This window comes from Trichosurus vulpecula, chromosome 1 (assembly GCF_011100635.1).
Source record: "Trichosurus vulpecula isolate mTriVul1 chromosome 1, mTriVul1.pri, whole genome shotgun sequence".
NCBI classification, from domain to species: Eukaryota; Metazoa; Chordata; class Mammalia; order Diprotodontia; family Phalangeridae; genus Trichosurus; species Trichosurus vulpecula.
The window spans coordinates 195,132,789-195,153,503 of NC_050573.1; the positions used below are offsets into that span (position 1 = coordinate 195,132,789).

Here is a 20,715-nt window from a genome sequence, read left to right on the forward strand (position 1 = left end):
ATATCATTTTTGTCATTTTCTTTACCTTAAAGTTTTTATTATACAATTTTATGTCATTTTAAATGAGCATTTTTCTGTTAAATAATTGTGTGAAAAATAACTTCTGTTTTTTATAGTTAAATTAAAAACTCATGCAGTTTTTTTGGTCAGTATCTTTTCTTTATCCACATATGAAACTTTCCAGGCTATATCTGTTATACAGAGGTTTATGCTTTCTTTATTGCAACGTGGTATCATAGAACCACAGAATTTTGGAGCTAGAAGGGAACTTAGAGATGATTATTTCCTTGTTTCATGTTGTTCTTTGTTTTTGGTTGTCAGTTTGCTTTCTAGTGATTCATGAATGTATAATAAAATCCTTAAGTTCCCTTTCAAATAGGTATCCAGGTGAATTAAGTGGATCATTGTTTAAAGCAACTTAATTGGTCTTGTCTCTATGTAATGCACATTGTCCTTTGCTGAGTCCTCATCCAGATCACACCCTCTTCTCTTCCCCTTTAAACTGCTTCACTTGATCATTTCATCAACTTCCATCGATTTAAGTACCATCTCTATGCCAATGATTCCTAAATCCACCTAACCTCTCCGTTAAGTTCCAGTCTCAGATCTTCAACTGCCTTTCAGACATCTCAAACTGGATGTCCAGTAGACATCTGGAGCTCAGCATGTCCAGACCAGACTCATTATCTGCCCCCTTAAACCTCACCACTTCTATTTTCCCTGTGGCTATAGAGGGCAACAGCATATTTCCAGAGGCTGTCCCTCACACACAACCTAAGGTGCCATCTTTGACTGTTTACTACCTCTCATCCCACATATCTAGTCTGTTACCAAGGATGGTAACCTTTACAGTATCTCTTGAATATGCATCCTTCTCTTTTTTGACACTGCCACCATTCTGGTGGTGGTCCTTATAACCTAACATCTGGATTCTCACAATAATTGGCTAATGAGGCTGCCTGCCTCAAGTCTCTCCTCATTCCAATCCATCCATTATTCAGCCACCAAAGTGATTTTCCTAAAGCATAAGTCCGACTATGTCACCCCACTAATCAGTAAACTCCCATGGCTCCCTATCACTTCCAGGATCCAATACAAAATCCTCTCTTTGGCATTCAAAGCCCTTCATAACCTAGCCCCATTGCCCTGCCTATCTAGTCTTATTATACCTCATTCTCCTCCTTTTTGTTCCAGTAACACTGATCTCCTTGCTGTTCCAGACTTCATCTCTTAGCTCTGGGATTTGCTCTGGCTATTCCCCATGCCTGGAATGCTCTCTGTCCTGATCCCCACCTACTGGCTTCATATAAATCCCATCTTCTACAGAAAGACTTTCTAAATCCCTTTTAATTCTAGTGTACTTCTTCACTCAATTATTTCCTATTTTTAGTTTGTATACATTTGCTTAATGTCTGCCCCATTAGATTGGGAGCTTCTTGAGGACAGGAACTGTCTTTTGCCTTTATTCGTGTCATGAGCACTTAGCCCAGAGTTGAAAACATGATACATGCTTAATAAATGTTTATTTTCTGAAAGACTTAATCTGATTGAGCCCAGTAGCTTCTCTGCAGTTCAAGAACTGTTAGCCAATAAGTGCCAGATATTAACAATATTTGGTCATTTGTCTTTGTGCTCAACGCAACTAAGAAGCGCATATTTCTTTTATGACCTTCAGCTTATTTGTGTGACACAGTCACATAGCACATTGCCCACTGGCCCCCATAAAGTTAACAGTGAGTGGAATTTGGTATGTGGGTTGTCTCTATGAAGAGTGGATTTGGCATTTGATTTTATCCTTGTCTGTCACCTGTATGGCTTGAGCTAAAAAAAGTGTTTCACACAAAGTCATTTTTATTTTTTCAGGTATGTGCTGCTACCCCTGCCCCTCATGATGGAGAACAGAATGGCCTTATGGGGAGAGTGGATGAAGGTGTAGATGAATTTTTTACCAAGAAAGTAACTAAAATGGATTCCAAGTGAGTTTATAGCAGTTTAAAAAAGAGAATGCACTTATCAAGAATGACTTTAATTACTGATAATTACAGTTAAATTTGATATATTCCAAGGGCAAATTAGAATATGTTCATTTCTTAGCCAGTGTTTGAATGTAGCTTGGAATAAACTACCTAGCTTACAGAATCTATCAGCCCGTAATTTTTTTTTTATAAGTCTTTCTCACTATGTGTGAGACTAAGCAGGAAACCTCCAGAATGAGGTCCAGACCTTTCCGCGTTAGGAAACCTTTGCCTAACCATATTGACTCAGGGGTGAGGGAAGCTGAGGGATGAGGGTGGGTAAGGAAGGGAGAGCTTGGAGCTCTTACCTCATGGCAGCAGTGGAATTTGTGTATTCAAAGGAAGAGATCAACATTCGCACAGAATATTGAACCTGGTATTTCCAGGTGCTGAATGAGCAGAGAATTCAGAGCTAGGAAAACAAATCTTTAGTTTTAGGAAGCAGTAGTTGTGACCCATAGCATGTTGAGTTGAGCTGAGACAGATTTTTTAACAGGTGGGTGCATGCAAGGTGGGAAGTGGGGAGCTGGGAGGGAAGGTGGAGAAAGTTATCCAGATCTCTATTAGAGATGGCCGCTTACAGATTGAGAGAACCAGCCTCGAGGATTCTTCACATCAGTGCTAAAGGACTATATTAGATGGCTGACTCAGCAGTCTTTAATAAAAATCAGCAGTTTTATTTCTAACCAAATTGTCACTTGCCCACAACCTGATGTTTTGGGTGTCCTAAGGCCCATGCATTTGCATGGCTGTAATAACATTTTCAAACAGGAAGCAAAATTAATGACACAGTGTCAAAGTTAGCCACGAATTTTCATATGATTAAGGCAGGGTTGTTTTTTTTTTCCTTAGATTATTGACAATAATAACTTGAAATGAAATATTCAGTCTTCAAGTATAATTTGTACCAAGTTATTTGATGTAGACTTTCCAAATGAATGTGTTTGATAGCCTGCACATACATACATGCATGCATGCATACACACCCACCAACTTGTACCATTAACTTTTTTTTTTTTTACTATGATACATTCTTTATCTTTGGTGCATCAAATTCAGAAATGAAACTTAAGCTGGAGAATGTGAATAAAAAGAGATGTGTACCCATTGTATAAGAGGTTGTGCCCAGGTCTCACTAAGAGGTTGATGTAGAAACATCATATTTCCATATGCATAGTTGAGCACAATAATGCCCTTATAAACTCTGGTAGTCAGTCATTAACCTGTTATGTCACTGTGGCTTACTCTTCCAACAAGAGATTTCCTCTTTTGTAGCAGTCTGAATAACTTGGGCCTTGATCCATATAGTTTAGACTGTCATTGGGAATTTGCATTTCTGTAAAGTGATATCATTATCTTTAATAGGGGTGTTTCTGACCTCGTGCTCTGGATCATGGTTTTTGTGCTGCCTTTTCCTCTTTTATCTCCTCTAATAGTCTCTGAGTAAAAGATTTATAAATACATTAAACAAAATAAGAATATGTCTTCTATATAATCAGACTGTTTTAGGAAGATCCTATTATTGAATTAATCCATGGAAATACAGTGCATGACACACAGCTTGAGTGTATGCTTAGTAATTACCAAATGATGATGGAACTGAACTTCTGACCAAATGATTATTCATTAAATTATTTTATGTAGAATGGGGTATTTTCAGTTTGATACTTAAAATAGGGCTGGCCCTGAGGAAAAAACTGCAAAGTGGGCAAAGTATGTCTTTTGCACCCTCAAAAGTGCTTTTCCCCCTTTTTAGTGGCATTGCTGACTGCTACCTTGAGAGAACTGACTTTTTTCCCTAAGGAGCCAATGTATACTTGTAAATTCAGCATTCACCAGTACTGGGGGAGGAGGAGACTCACCTGCTAGGAAAAGAGGAATCAATTAATGCATCAGAATTCAAGGAGATACTAAACCAAACACTTCGGGGTGGAGAACTTCGGTTTGTCTGGAGCCCTTAAATCCCACTGTGGGAAGCAAAGTTTAACCAGATCTCTGATACATCATCAGGAGAGGGTCATCAAGTTGACTTTTCCTGACTTGTCTCTATGTATCTCCGTGCCCCCCCCCCTTTATTTTGCTGGCTATATGTGTTCCCCACCACCATTCTGCACTAATGTGTCAATATGATAATAGTCTAGATCCACCCTACCCCTTCCTGATTTAGCTGCTTTGGTAAGGTCATGAACTCAGGCCCATTCCTCCAAACCAAATAATTCCCTAGACCTTGATCGATGTTTTTGTTGGAACAGTGTTACTAGAAGGAATGGTGCTATGCCATTCATAGCATGTGGTATCTTTCATGTTCTCTTCTTAGGGCTGTACTTCAGCCAGAACACTGGAAACTAATGTAGATCTTTTCATTTAAATGAGTCAAGGATATTTTGAACTATGTATTCTCACTGCCCATCCATAATTAGCAATGGTGGAGAGGAATTTGTAAGCCATAGAATTGTCAAGGTGAGGTCATTATAACAAAGTCTAGCAGAATCCAGTGTGAATTTAATGTAAAGAGGATAACCTCAACTAGTAGGTCTTAGGACTTGTATTGAAGAAAAATAAGGAGCCTACCACCCTTTCTTCCAATTCCTAAGGTTTTCTTTCAGAAGTTGTAGGAAGATACCCACATCAAATCCTCTTTGCTCAAAGGTTCCATGTTTTCCCCACCCCTCACCAGTGTATCTTCATAGTTACAAGTTAGATTTTTCATGCCTTCCCATGACTCAGCCATGGATAAAGACCTACAGGTACTATCCCTGAAAGGGCAATGACAATTGACCTTATGTTTGTATGCCACTTTAGCTGCTCATAGGATATATTGTCATTTAGCTTGTATAGTTTCCAACTACCTTCCTTGTCTACAGGAGCTGGAGTTATCAAAAAACAATGAATATAAGAAAAAGCCCAAGGTGGAGGCCTTATTTCCTATAAAGGATGTTTTCTGGGTCAAAGAGTGGACTGAATAATTATAGCAAAATTTTGCTGTTTTATGTCATAATGAGAGGGGTTGTTAGTACCAGAAATACTGTTCTACTGTTAGGTTAGCGTGCAATGTCTACATTTAAGATCAGGGCTGTCCAAAATTCGGCCCTCAGTGTGATTTACGTGATCCACCTACAGGCACAGAAATTTATATAAATGCTGTAGTAAACAAAGCTGAAGCTGAGCTACCACAGAGCTCTCGCTAAAATGGCAAATCAAAATATATTCGAGCTACCGCAGAGCTCTCACTAAAATGGAAAATCAAAATATATTGTCTGTTGTTTCAATAAAAACCTAAGGTTGGACAGCCCTGTTTTAGATGAAGGTGGGTATGCTATTGAAAGATTACAGAATCACCAACTTTTAGAGTTGAAAGTCCATTGCCATCTATTTCAACCCATGGCCAAAGGGAATCCCCGGTGTAGCACACTCGGTAAGAGGTCATTCAGCCTCTGCTCAAAAACTACCAAGGAGGGGAAACTGTATCTCTCAAGGCTGCCCATTCCATTTTTGGATAGCTCTAATTGTTAGGAAGTTTTTTTCTTGACAAATAGCTCAAGGATGTTCTCTCACCTGAGTACCTGTGGCTCCTGTGAGACTTGGGTGCTGCATGGAAGGGCTTGGGCCTGTAACTCACCACTGGGTTTTCATGGCAGAGATGGAGCACTGACCATTGAGCCTTGTTAGGAGGACAAATAGGCATGATTGGAGATAGAGTGCTCCTTGCCCCAAAATACAACTCTTAAAGGGAAAGAAACGTATAGACATCCCATACCTGCTAGTGAAAGTTGAACTCTTAATAAGTTGGGCTGAGGTTTAATGGCTGCAAAGTTAGTATAGTCAAGGTTAACTGATCCGTCAGGTATCCATATTTAGGCTTTTGCAGCAGTACATCTGTGTACAAATTGCTTTGTCTTGGAAGAGAAGAGATAGAAAAATCATGAATATTGGATCTAGCATTATTTCAGGTAAAGAGAAAGTACTGTCCATTCTCAGGGGCAGTTAATGCAATGTTCAGGTACTTTGCTCTCTTAAGATGATGCCTCTTTGCCTACAGCTTTGACTATTAGCCACTTCTTCCTTGTGAGCCAATGAGAGAAGTGTACAGAGGGCTGGGGCGTAGAGGAGTGTCCTACAGCCTTGAGGGTGCAGCACTCATGGAGATGATGTGTATTGTCATTTGCCACCACAAACTGCTCTTGTAGATCCAAGTATATCAAGTTAGAGGCTGAAACAAACTGGTTCTTCAAGTCATTAAATGCTCCACTGTGCAAAATAGCTGTACTGGGTACTAGGGATGCAAAGACAAATTAAAAAGTAGTTCTTGTTCTCAAGGGGCTTATATACTGCTGAGAATTTGGCAGTTAGATCTCAAAGTTCACAAATACTTGGACTGTGGGAGAGGATGTTCAGGTCTGGGAATAAGGGAAAATGGAGGTCTCATTATGTTCTTACCCAGAGAGTCAGGCAGTCCAATCCATGTATGGCCAAGGTAGAATTCCATACCTGAATTGATCATGGAAATTCACAAATTTCTTCTTCACTCCCACCACCCTTCCCCCATTGTTCTTGCCAGCAGGTGGCTGGATTATTTAGAGCTGGATGGTCTGCCACTACTTTGGCCATAAGTAAAAGCAGAACTTGAGATTCACACATAACCAGATTAGCATGGGTGGATCAGCAGCCATGTCTACTGTAGCTAATTAGATAGGCATTGCAAAAAACCCTACAAAATTTTATTTGCTGGCACAAGAGTATTCCATGTTAAGTCTCCGAACTAAGGTACAGAAAGAATTGGCATATTTTTAGTTACATGCCCCTGCTAGTGAATTTGATGAAACTTATCACTTTGTCTTGAGAGCTTTAAAAGAGCCCCTCTACATTGTGTAGTGGAGGCTAGATTTTGTGAAGAAAGTAGTGGCCACATTGGCGGGGCTAGTCTCTTTAGGAATAAAATCTGAGTCTGTATACAACCAAGGTGAATCAGGTTCGTAAATGACTTAGGCCAGACCGGAGATACTGTGAAGTTTTTTACTTACTTGGCAAAAAAATGTATAAATTATTCTTAGTGCTATAAGGAGCTAGATCAGCTGACTTCAATGATTAGCTGAGGTAAGAGTTGACTTCCCGCTGGGTGTTAAATGCAGACATTTCCATAGATTTTTGTTCCAGGTATGTTACTCAGAAAGGTTTCTGGGTCTCCACTCTTCTGGCGGTTGTTGGGGACGGGGACGGGGAAGGGTAGGAGCTGTAGCAGGTGTGATTCTATCACCATTAATTGTAGACATCTTGGAGAGTTAGTATAGGATTAGAGGGATTACCAGACCTGAAGAGGGTCCCAGGTGAGGAGCAGGAGTGTCCCTTCCTGTGTAATAATAATAATAATGATAAATAAAATAAAGCTGCTTCACATGAAGTACTTAATGGTTCACAAAGACTTTCCTTACAGCCTCCCCAGATAATACAAGTATCATCGCAGCTGAGTAAACTGAGTCTCAAAGGAGCTAATGCCCAGGATCATAGATGTATTGATTAGCAGAATTGGAACTTCTATTTAAATCTTCTCAGAGCTCTTTGCACTACTCTGTGAAATTCGAGTGAGCAGAGACCAAAGCTGGTTTAGTTCAGGAGCTGTGATTTTTTTTGGTGTTCCAAAATGTAAAAGATAATTACCGGGTAAAGGAGGAGAAATCCAAGCCAAAGAGATCCAAGTCAAATCAGGAGTCAGTGATACCAAAATGGGGGGAAAAATAAAAAAAAAAGAAGGTCATTGAGGGTTTTAAACTTTTGAAAGAAGAGAACAAAAGAAAGATTAGTAAGAAACAGACAAATAAATAGGATGGTTTTGAATATTCATTAAATATAAATTCAGTAATATTGAATTTGTTATCTATTGAAAAGGAAAACAAGCTATGTGTAATACAAATTTATAGTTTCATGTGCAGTTCTTTTTTTTAAAAAAGTTCTATTTTTCATATGGAAATGTTCATCTTATTCAATGTTTGAGTTCAGGTTTTTTTTTTTCTAATGAGCACCAAAATACATGGCTTATTGGCTCAGTTCAGACACTGACTTTCTTGGCTGGTTTAATCCCTCAATGCATCTGTGCCTCATCTTAATAATCTGAAAGATGAAGATCCTGACTGCTCCCTATTCCTCGAGTGTGCCAATCCAAAGCCCCCTTTTTAAGTCCTCAATAAAGATGCTATGTCACCAGCAGCTTCAGTGTCATTATTCTGTATTGTGCTTGTTGAGTTTTATTGTTCCAGCCAGACCAACAAGGAATTAATGTCTTGGTTGGATTTGTAGGAGATCGTCCACAAAAGGTTCAGATTCCCACGAGTCAAGTGAAGGAGGAGGGGATGAAAAGAAAAAGCGGGATTCTCGGAAAAGTGGCTTTCTCAATTTAATCAAATCACGATCCAAATCTGAGCGCCCACAAACTGTCCTGGTCACAGAGGAGCCTTCATCCCCAAAAGGGGCAGTGAAAAGCCCTGCTGTGGACACATCCAAGAAGGATGTCAAGTCCACAGAGCAAAACGGAAGCACAGAAAGAACAGAAGAATTAAAAACACCAGACTCACTTGAGGATAATCAAGTGGAGGAAATTGGAAAGCTAGAACGGAGTGACAGCAAGAGCAGCCCCCAGGGAGGGCGAAGGTACGGAGTTCAGGTGATGGGTAGTGGCCTTCTAGCAGAAATGAAAGCCAAGCAGGAAAGGAGAGCCGCTTCTGCACAAAAGGTAAGGGAAAGAGGATACCCTTTCAGCTAGCTTGATTTTCTATATAGTAGAAGACTGAAGGTAGAGTGAAAACATACAGAAATATTGTAAAGTACAAATCCATAAGCTAAAGAGCTATATGGGCCCTTAATGCCTACTCTAGATTTTGATAGCCGGCTTCTTTTAAATAAAGAAGGAGCACTGAACAGAAAAAGTCCCAAAGGTCCACAGGTATGGTCCTAGTGAGACATGTAATACATGGGCATTTTCACAAGAGAATGTGTTTCGTCTGTGGCATGAGAAGCCTATTCTTTGGAGACATGCTTAAGTCCTGGGAAAAGAATCTTACAGATGTCAATCAGGCCTTCTTATGAGGATCTCAGATGGGACTTTAGTGGTAATTGGAGTGGAGTATAATGTAAGAGATGTTTGAAACCAAGCAATTATAATAGCAAGGTAAAAATCTGCTTTTCAGCCGTTTTGTAACTTCCTCTCTGTCTTAAACATTGCTTTGTTTGTCCATGGATTTCAAAAATCAAAAAAGAAAAAAAAGTCCAGGTAATTTGGTACTGGTAATAATCAAGTGCCTGACCACTGTATTTTTGCTCATAATTCCCATGTTGACCAGAAAAATCTCAGAATAAAATCTACAAGTACTAAGTGTTCCAAAAAACTGGGATAAAGCACCAATTATTTCATTTATCTTTGAAATTTTTTTAGGAAGTAGGGAAAGAAGGAGATGTTCTGATCTTTTCTCTGATTACTAAAAGTATTGAATCCCTTTTTGGTAGTTGATACACTCAACCCAGTGTCAGAGGTTTTAGATTTTTTATTAGCAATGTCACTGGCTTGAGGTTTGGGGTTTTTTTTTGTTTTGTTTTGTTTTTTGAGGGCACAGGAGGGAATGGTTTCTACCAAAGAAGAAGTTCCTTCTACTTGATTTAAAATATCAGAGTAAAATAAGTATATTATGCAGTGCAGTGGAAAGAGCTTATCATCAGAAGACCTGGGTTTGCCTCTCAGATCTACCACTGAAATAATTGTATTAACTGTTAAGTGCTATATACAAATTCAAGCTACTGTTATAAACTGGTACATCTCAGTGAACAGTTCATGTAAAGTCACTCTCAAATAATCACCGTGTATCCTAAATGGTGCTGCATTCTGCAGACAATAACAGGGATGATACCACGTGTCTCCAGATTGATCAGAATTCTGAACAAATACTACCTTGAATGCATGCATATCCTAGGTCAGATAGCCAAGACGCTGCTTGAATTCTCATCTATTCTCATACATTTCTTTAAGATAAGAAGGCATTTACTGTTGTCACAAGCTGCTCCTGTTTCATCACAGCCACTAATGATGAACAGCTGCACTTTGGATGGAAAAATGGCAAATGCTGGTTTTGTTTTCATATGGTATCTGATGTGTAAATTGCCTTAAAGCTACAAAATAAATATGAATTGCTATTTGCATTTGCATAAGGCTCATCCTAATGATCTCTTGGCTCCATCTAGTGTTTGCAAAACTTAATATGTAAGAGTTGGATGAACAAGGTATTTAGCCCATACCTATTCAAAATTAAGGAAAATCTACATTGTTAATAACTAAGGAAATCTACATTAGCATATTTACCAACAACTTAAATCAACTGTTTTCTAAATCTTAATATCGTTGTGGTATTCAGCTAAAGACATTGGAAACTTAAAGCTGTTTTTAGGTATACAAATGAAAAAATAAAATTTTCGTCCTCCTCTTGCATAAATATTTAATTAGTCATTATTCATACTTAAGACATATGTCTGAAAACATTAAGAAATTTTGCAGAGAACAGCACTTGTCAGTTAACTAATGATTTGAGGTACAAATTACCAGATGCTCAGTGGTTCCATATCCAGTTTTCATGTTCACAGCACACGTAGAACTGTGTAAAGTGCAATATAAGCGTAAACTATCGTAAACAAAACTTAATTTGATTCATGGCTAAATAACAGTCATTATCAAGGCTGAATTTCCCCCGCTCTTCTAAGAATCACTCCTTAATATCTTAATATTCCTAATTCTACTTGAGAAAATCTAGAAACAAAAAACAGTGTAGAAGTGGATAATCATTCCAAGATCAGCGTTTATGTGTTTTTTTTTTTATGTTAACTGTCTATGATCCTGCACAGGAAGACCAATGAAAGTAACAGTCCTTGCTTTTTATAAGCTTATAACTTATAACCTTAAAACATTAGGAAGTCAGCATTGGGTACAAAGAGATTAGTTAAGCTCATTGTGTTCTAGCTTACTTATGTTCTGTCTACTCCATGGCTTCCTGGAAGTTTTAAAATCTCAGATTTGGAAGGGCCTCAAGGCCATTTAAATCGGTCATCTGAACAAGATTTTTTTCTATAACATACCTGACCAAGGATCCATCTGGTTTCTGTTTAAAAACCCCATTAAATGGTGGCCCACTACTTTTTAAGTTAGCCTATTCTATTTTCAGCAAGTTCTGGTTGTTAGGAAGGTCTTGCTTCATCAAGCCTAAGTCAGCTTCTTTGAAATACCTTCTTACTCCTCCTTTTATACCCCCTGCAGCCACATAGATCAGGTCTCATCCCTCTTCCAAATGACAGTCCTAATACATGAAAAAAGTTACCTTTCATATGCCCCCTAAGTCTTTACTTTTACACATTAAACATCCAGCTTTCTTCAGACAATCCTCATATAGCCTGATCTCCAGACTCTTCAACATGTTGTTTGCCCTTCTCTTAATACTATCCAGCTTATTGATCTCCTTCCTATAATGCAGAGCCCAGAATTGAATACTGCAATCCCTGAAGATGTTTATTCTAAGATGTAGAGATATCACTTAGCAGCTTTTATGTTTCCTTTTCTTGAGCTGCTTCTACTCATGCCTAGTCCTGTTGCAGAGCCTGTTTATAATTTCCTGTGTGTATCGATCTGAAGTATATCATAAAGCCTTCACTACTAAATGAAAAGAGAAGTAATATGATAGCAGCATAATAGATAAAGGCCTGCCTCTGATATGCGCTGGCTATGTGATCCTGGGTAAATCACTTAACTTCTCAGTTCTTTCAGAAATACCCTAAAACTAGGGAATTTCTTCCTTCAGGACTTCCCTGTAACAATGAAATCATAGACTCAGTCCCTATCACCATTAAAATTGGGTCTGCTTTAGTCTTTCATGGACGTTTCCTTGAAACAGAACAAATACTCTTGGAATCCTTACCATGATTTGGGTCTAACTGGCCTCCATTATATTTGGGGACCCAATGACAGTGGCAGTTTGATAATAAACGCATCAGATATAGCTTACTTTTCAGAGAAAAATAGCTTGGTCTTTAAGTAAAAGTAAATCCTTTGCTTACAAATGGAATTCAGAGCTGGGAATTAGTGACAGCCACGTGCCATTTAGGGTCCTAGGAAGGGCTTTTCCAGGATGTTTATGTTGTCAGGATGTGCCTGCTGACATCTTTGGATGAGCTTATTAGAGCCTGTGTTAGTATCAGGGATTATTCTTAACCTAACTCTCTTCCTCATTTTTGTGTCCAAGTAAGAATGTGGATCATCTTGCTAGATAGGATTATTGAGAATAATTACAAAAATACAAAATTTTGTGTCATATCTTTTCAATATTTAAAACTCTTCATTGAGGAAGGGAGGAGGTTGTGCTTTTTTTTTTCTTTTTTACACAAAACATTGGCCAGGAGATTGTTTCATAGGATTATTAGTTGCAGGGTTGTTGTCCACCCCGACCCCCCATTTAAAGCAAAAGCATTCAGTTTCCAGTAAGATCAAAGGAACTGAATTAGAAAAATTAACTTCTCCTCCATCTACTCTACCATTTACAGACTATTCCACGTGCAAAGCTTTTTTTTAAAATTTAAGTGGAGTCCAAGATCTGTCTAGCAATTTTTTGCAACCAAAAAATAATAGAGGAAATGTCTTCCTTTTTCTCTACAGAACTTTCAGGACACTTAGAACCCATGATCCCAGAAAGCAGGGCTTTTTCTAGCTATGTATTTTTTCTGCACAGTACCTCAGGTGTAGTGTCAAGTGCATAAATGCTGGATTGAATGAGAAATACAGTTAAGAGGCCACAAAGTCCACCTTTTATTCATTGGACTTTTGTGCCTCTTTTTTCTTTTTGGCCTATTTTGCTTTTTAAAGTTCTTTTCTTTAGAGAAATTTTTGCCTCTTTTAACAAGCTATTAATTCTCTTTTCATTTCATAATTTTCTTGCTTCACTCTCATTTCCTTTCCTAATTTTCCCTTTATCACACTTATCTCATGCTTTAACTTTTCCAGGAATTCTTGTTGGACCTGGGTCCAATTAGCATTTTTCTTTGAGGCTTTGGGTGCAGCTGTTTTCACATTATTGTTTTCTTCTGAGTTTGTGTCTTGGTCTTCCCTGACACTGTAGTAGCTTTTTATGGTCAAGTTCTTTTTTTGTTGTTGTTTCTCATTTTCTCAGCATATTTGTTGACTTTGAACTTTATGTTAAAGTTGGGCTCTGCTCACCTGGGGGTGGGGAAGTACTGTCCAAACTTCAGAGTTTTTCATGCTGCCACTTTCAGGGCTAATTCTAGGAATCTGCAAGTTTTGGGTGCCTCCAAGGTGGTGTGATATGGGAAGAGGTATAGTCACTTCTCCTCTGGTCTTCACTCAGTCCTTTACCCAGGAAGGGCCCCTGCTCCTCTGCAGCTACAAGCACTAATGCTCTTCTTGGAACTATGACCAGGTCCCTTATACTGTCCTGAAGCTGAAAATGGTAGTGCTCCTCTCTGCCTTGGAACTGTGACCAGGTCCCCTGTTCTCCTTGTAGTAGTGCTCTGTTGCACCCTGAAATTGTGACCCAGAACTGCATATGGGCAATAGAGTTTCCAATCAGTCCCCAATATACCCAGTACCAGCAAAGGGTCTCCTGTGATCTCTTTATAACCCATTATCTGAACCCGGCCCCCACACACACACACACACAAATACTTTACCATCCCTGAGTTGAGTGCTCCCAAAGCTGCTGTCACTGTCACAGCTTCCTCCAAGGCTGCCTCTGGTACTGCTGCTACCAATTGTGATCTGGGCCAGTGCCCACCCCAGGGCCACACACCTCGCCTGCCAATCTCCTAAGATACCTTGAGCCGATATCTCCTCCTGACCTTTTGTTGGCTCTACTGCTCCAAAATTTTATTGGAGGCATTATTTTAAAGGTTTTTTGGATGGGAACGTTGGGAGGGTTCACTTGGGTTGCTGCCTCTGCTCCATCATTTTGTCTCTTCCCTCTCCCCACCCTCCCCAAGCCCACCTTGCTTTACCTATCACCACCAGATGTGAGATCTCTTGGGTGGTAGAAGGTATGTAGATTTACCAATTACTGTTAACACCAAGCATCACAAACCCCACATATTCTAAGCCTGTTTGAGAGAAAGTGTGGTGTGGTAGATAAGAGATTTGTTCTCAGAATCAAGAAGATCTGGGTTTGAGTCCTGCTTCTGTCACATACCATCTGACTCTAGGCAAATCATTTAACTTCTCAGTGCCCTCAAGCATCAGTCTGAGTTGCTAATCTGCATTGGAAGAGGGAGTTTCCTTACCAGCAGTTCCTGACACTAATAAAATCTCAAATCTAGTCCAAAAAAAATTTTTTTAATAGATTTCACCTCTTACTCTTTTGTCTTCACAGAAATATTGCCTGTGAGGGTGCTTTTGAGAGCCAAAGGGGGACAGGTTTGCGAGAGATGCTCCAAAGGGCATAGGGGAATTTGGCAAGTTGCTGAACAAGATGATTTTGTTTTGTCGTTGTTGTTTTCATTTTTAACTTCGGGGGTGGGGGTTTCTTCTATTTTTCTAGAAGCTTGGGAATGAAGCCTCTCCCCAGGATGTTTCTGCTACTGCTTTGAGCAACACAGAACGATCAGATGGGAGTGGAGCAGGTAAATTAGGATAACTTTCTTTTTCTTATTAGGAAGAAACCTTACCTTGATCTGTTGTGGTAAAGGCATGAAAAAAGAGATGCTAATGGTCAGAAAGGCAGGACATATGCCTTAGGGTGCTTGTGTTCCATCTTTTAGCATCATTGGAAACTTCTTTTGGCCCCACAAACTCCCAACACTTCCAAGGACCATGTGTCTTCCCAGTGAGCTTTGCTCTTTTTGCCTCTTCTCTGATGCAGGCAAGATACTTCTTACTAAATGTTACCTTCTTACCAGATTTTTGAGAGGTAGATTTTCTTCTACTTAAATACATTTGCTCAATTCCTACGTCATTTGAGTTATTTACATAGAGCAATAACATACCAAAGGTGGAAAGTATTTGCATATGATACACACCAGAAATTCAATGTTGCTATGATAATGCTAATGCTTCGTATGCTTACATCAGTCAATCAAACAATTTATTAGCAGCTATTGTGTGCCAATTTTAGGCAAAAATGAAATTGTTTCTACCCTCATGGAACTTATATCCTATTATGAAATCTTTTTTTTTCGAGGGGGGAGGGTACGGCAGTTGGGGTTAAGTGACTTGTCCAAGGTCACACAGCTAGTAAGTGTGTCAAATGTCTGAGGTCAGATTTGAACTCATGTTCTCCCGACTCCAGGGCCAGTGCTCTACTCTCTGCACCACCTAGCTGCCCCACTTATATCCTATTATGATAAAGCAATACAAATGTTAGATTGTAGCTGGATTGGAGTTATATAAAACACTATTTCTAACCTAAAATGTTGTAAAGTCTTTACTTCCAAAAAGTGAGTCATTCACTGAAAGATTGCCATCACTGCATTCCCCCTATTACTTCATTCATCCCAAGATTCATAAATAGGGCTACTAATATAATTAGTACTCTTATTTCTAATTGTCCATAATAGTAATTTTTATACTCATGAAGTGTTTTATTACCATGGAACAAGAAAGAAAGATTTTAAAAGCTGGTATGCAGTAGGTAAAATCTTAACTTCATATAATTATTAGAGAGACTGTTAATTGACTGAATTGGTGTATATGAATGTATCAGGAAGTCATTTGGGTTTTTTTGTAAAGCTTTTCAGGTTTCCAAGAAAAACTAACATAAAATAATATGCAGGATTAAAAATGCCACCAGATTAACTGTGTGGAATGGACCAAGTTTCTTATGGTGATTGTTGAAAATATCACTTCTAGGTTTAATATGTAAAAGTATGTACACATATGTATGTGTGTATTTGGGGAAAATATTACTTGACTTCAAATTCTTGACTCTATCCCACTACAACCAGTTGTTTTAGAATTTTATGTAGCATGTATCTGTTTTCTTTCTAGTACCTAAGCTGCATCCAGGTCTTCCAGAGAACCGTTTTGCTGCAAATAAAGGTGACTCCATTGCAGCCACACCAGAGAAAAACACCAAAATAGACCCCAAAGTGGAAGTCAGTATGAGACCTCGGAGTTCTTCCAATACACCTACCAGTCCCAAACCCCTCCTTCAGTCGCCCAAACCTGCCTTGGCAGCACGGCCCACAGTCCCACAGAAACCAAGAACTTCTTCTCGTCCTGGTAAGGGACTTAACTTGCCAGTGAATCAAAATCTGTTGGAGATATTGGTAGTTCTTAGAAGCAAGAGAAACTGGAACCTCTGAGAAATGTGCATCATAAAAGCAGTCATCATGGTACAGTAGTGAAAGGCATAGGACTTGGAGTCTGAGAACGTGGGGTCAGATCCCACTTCTGCCACTTACTATAGGCAAATGATCTAATTTTTACAGGCCACAGTTACCTCACCTATAAAATAAGGAAGTTAGTCCTGATGGCCTCCTGAGTCCTGTCCAGCTTTAAATCTGTGAGCCACACAGGCAGTAAGGATCAAAGGCAGGAAAGGACCCAGGAGAGTTAGATTGGCCTCTTCACTTTATAATAAATCTGATTTATTGTCTAGAAGGGTGATGGCTAAACACGACTCATAGATAATACGTCCAGTGAGAATACAAAGAGAAATCATGTGAATCATATCAGAAGCCCTGGAAATTATAAAGAATTCATAAAATATATAGCCTTACATCACATTGAATTCATTCTTACATTTTGTTTGGCTAACATCTGTCACCATAACATGCATGCCAACACTTGGAACAAAGTTGTAATTTGTGACCATGCAGTACAAGAACAGGAAGAATAGTTTATTTTTGTCTTAACCTCAGATCAGTGAACACTCCATATCCTGTCTTGAATAGGTCAAGTGTCTTAAGACCATGATGGTAGAGAAAATTCAGGACACATTAAAAGGATGGAAACAAGCATTTATTACTCACCAACTATGTGCCAGGCCCTTTGCTAAATACTTTACAAATATTACCTCATTTGATCTGCACAACAACCCTGGGAGATAGAGGCTATTATTATGCCTATTTTTCACTTGAAACTGTGGCGGAAATAAGTTAAGTGACTTGCCCAGGGTCACACAGATTTGAACTCAGGTCTTTCCGACTCCAGGCCCAGTGCTCTGTTCCCCCACACCACCTACCTGCCTAGAAACCAATTTGATTTCTTTATCCTTCCCCTATATCTTATCCTCCTTCTCCCCTTAAAACTCTGTCTCCCACATGCTCCAACAAGCAAACATCTTAAACAGGCAGAAATCTCTACCCCACTGAACAAGCAGAGTAAATAAGCATGGTATTGCAAAAATAAATATATACATATATGTGAGTGTGTATGCATATTTACATATATGTATACGTATGTTTTTAAATGTGTATGTGTGTATAAATGTGACTGTATGTGTATTTTATATATGTATACATGTATATGTTTATAAATGTGTATATGTGTATATAAATGTGAATGTGTATGTATGTATATTTATGTATGTATACATGTATGTTTATAAATGTGTATATGTGTATAAATGTGAGAGAGTATGTGTGTGTGTGTGTGTAGCAGTCAACACAGTGAATTGTATGTTTACCAATCAAATGCACACAGCATTTGTGTAATCTAGAAAGTACCACCATCCCATAGCCCCACTTTCAGTCTTCTACTCCTCCCTCTATTTCTCTCCCCGTTTTTTCTCATATGTAAAGTAGTCAACTTGATCAATCTTACTAAGGCACCATAGCCCATTAATCCCTTCCAAAACCCAGTGTGCAGAACCAAAAAAATCACAGGTAGGAGGAAGGTAGTATGTTTATGATCTCCTAGGGCAAATTCACTTGAACTTCATTAAGTTTCAGTCTAGATTTACTCCATTTTTCTTCCAAATAAGTTGTAAAATTCCTCACAATGAGAAAATAGAATTAGTCAAGATGCCCTGGGTTGTCCTGCACATAGGGAAGGTAGAAAGATGGAATCAAGGAACTACTTTTCTTTCACTGGTTGGCGTGCAAAGACAATCATTTTTTTTTCCTTTAAAAGAGCATGATAAAAATCACTGCTTCCAAGTCACTCTTACATAGCATCCCCACTCCTTGGATATGACAACAAATGAGGGGAGTGGATTCTCAGTGTTAGATAGATGTAAGAAATCAAACACCCTTGAACTTGGAAGCTAACGGGAACACTTGGGTAATTTATAAATCCAGTTATGTTCTACCTGTGGGAGGTTGAGTCACATCTGTGCAGGGGTTAACCTTTTACAAAAATGTATTATTCTTATCTATATTGTTTGCCAGTTTTATTATGCTGAGTAGAAATGTAAAATTTCTCCCAAGCCAAAAACCTCCCACTGTTTTTTTTAAGTCATTTATCATATCAGTTTATTGCCTGGCTCATGCTCTCAGCTGTTGAGAAATTTGATTTGTCTGTTTATGTTTCCGTAGAGGATATCCCAGATTCTCCAACTGGCCCTGGTTCCCCTAAAGTTGCTTTGCTTCCGCCTGTTCTAAAGAAAGTTCCTTCTGACAAAGAGAGAGATGGCCAAAGTAGTCCCCAGCCTACAGCGAGGTCATTTTCCCAAGAAGGTAAGATAGGCTCTTCTCTACATTGCTCCATTTCTTTCCTCTTAGATATATCAGGGAAAAGTAATCAACACTGGAGTAATTAAGCTGATTTCGTATGATTTGGCTAAGTGGTAAGTTCCCTCTGTTCAATTTATGGTAATATTACAATTTCTTGGTTTTGCCTGTTCTTGCCAAGAAACATGTGTTTTATTAATGAATTGTTGGAATTAGTTGAACTTAACAGTGTAGCTAGGAGAAGAAATTCTCTCCAACTATTCATTGGATTCTGCATTAGAGACCCCCTCACGGTCCCCTTCAGGGATGACCTCAACTGTTAGCGAATTAATCTGAAACAACCACTTGTAGGTTTCTGCATCCAGTTATTTATCAGGAAAGTCTTCACGGGATAAGATCAACGCTTTTGATTCAATAGAACGCAGAGACTGAGAGTCCCTTGTTGCTTCAGATCATCTCCCCAAACCTGGTGGTAGGGCTCTTCTGAGTCTCAGAAGCCACAACATTTGACTGTGTGAACACTGTCAGGGAGCAGCTTTACTCCTTTTGCTATGAGTGTTACATACACTTGCTATTACATAAAAGGTGTAGTGGTTTGGTGGCTTGAACATCATCAGTCAAAGCAAGAGGGATTACCATAATCTACGTACAGGCGTTCTTCTTTCTGTCTTCTCTTAGGAGTGGGGTTTTGTGTGTGAGAGGTTTAAGTTCCTTCAAGCTCCTTTGATCTCCTGACAAATCACTAAGTAATAATTGTTGGGCTGAAGTAAATGGTAAGAAAGTGCTTCTGATTGCTGTTGTGTGGCAGACAAACAACGAACCAAAAAAATTTTAAAAATAAAAACAAAACCTCTGCCTTCCTGATCCACACTGAACATTAGACCATTTTAGGGGGTCTGGCCGCTTTTGGATAGAGGCCATAAAAGGAAGACTTGGCTGAAAATCCAGGTCTGGAGTTTTGACAGAAATCGTCTAACTAATGATCCTCAAAAAGAGCAATGAAAGCCATTTGCACCCTTTAATATGATTCCCACTCCGTGCAAGAGAAGCTCCTAGAGTGTTGGCAAGGTGACAATGACCTTGGCCACTTAACGGCATTTACAACCTTTTCCTCTTCATTTGAAAAAAAAAATTCTTTCCTCTTTTCTTTTTCTCCCCACTTTCAATACTTGCTTGCTCTAAAACAGTATGTAGCCAACTTTGAGAACCTCCAAAAAATAAATGGAAAATCTTGGTGCAGAGGAGGTGGGGCAAAATGGCCCTTTATTCTAGGACAATTAAAACTTTGAAGTAGGTAAAAGTTGTAAGTTTAGGTTTTTTTTCTTCAGTGACTAAGATCTTCTTAAATAACTTCAATAACCAAAGGAGAGTCTACCCTCCCTCAGATGTCTGAATAAATGAAATATAGGATGCCATGAGTGTGGCCTTGCCTAGTTTGAAATGTTCTTGTTTCTTTTCCAGAAAAATGGGAAATAGAGTGAATTGCTTCTAATACATTTCAGGGGAGCTGGAATAGGTGTTTGGATCTTTTCCCAGCAGCTATTAGGATCAGGTGGTGTCCTTTTTTTAGGGGTACATAAAAATCTTACTTTTGAGGCTGGATGGTGGGGGAGTGGGGGTGGTGAAGGTCAGCTGTGCAATTAACTCTTTTCTGGTCAGAAGTCCAAAAAAAGGCAAGTCACAGTGATTCGGATTCCCTTTGAGCTTGAGGTATAGTACGTTGAGAAAAGATGCAGTTCTCAAAAACAGATTTTAAACATAGACATATCAAAGGTAGTGAAACTTTCATTTAAAAGTTTCACAAATGCTCATTATCAGATTTTTCAGCTAGGGTTACCTGGGAAATAGAGTTGCTTGTGAATAAACACTACCTCTTGCTTTAGAAAAAAATTTCTAATCATTCTGTTTCAAATTTTTTTTATGCTTTCTTTATGCCAATTACTCCCATTTTCCTTGTTCTTTGCTTTCCTTTGGACTAGCATGCCCAACTAATTTCTGAAACAGGTAAATCTCTGCAATTATTCCTGATTATTCCATAGTGAATGTGTTTTATTTATTTTTTATC

The 20,715-nt window shown here is 38.9% G+C and overlaps 1 protein-coding gene across 2 annotated transcripts in view; it reads left to right on the forward strand.

Annotated features, from left to right (window-relative positions):
- The window catches only part of CARMIL1 (capping protein regulator and myosin 1 linker 1), a 380,656-nt gene that overhangs the window by 348,778 nt on the left and 11,163 nt on the right, over window positions 1–20,715 (forward strand). For both annotated transcript variants that reach the window (XM_036765787.1, XM_036765794.1), the window contains exons 32-36: window positions 1,864–1,976; window positions 8,307–8,739; window positions 14,579–14,660; window positions 16,024–16,257; window positions 18,516–18,656. In XM_036765787.1, coding sequence (XP_036621682.1) covers window positions 1,864–1,976; window positions 8,307–8,739; window positions 14,579–14,660; window positions 16,024–16,257; window positions 18,516–18,656 — 1,003 coding nt within the window. The remainder of the gene's footprint in view (window positions 1–1,863; window positions 1,977–8,306; window positions 8,740–14,578; window positions 14,661–16,023; window positions 16,258–18,515; window positions 18,657–20,715) is intronic.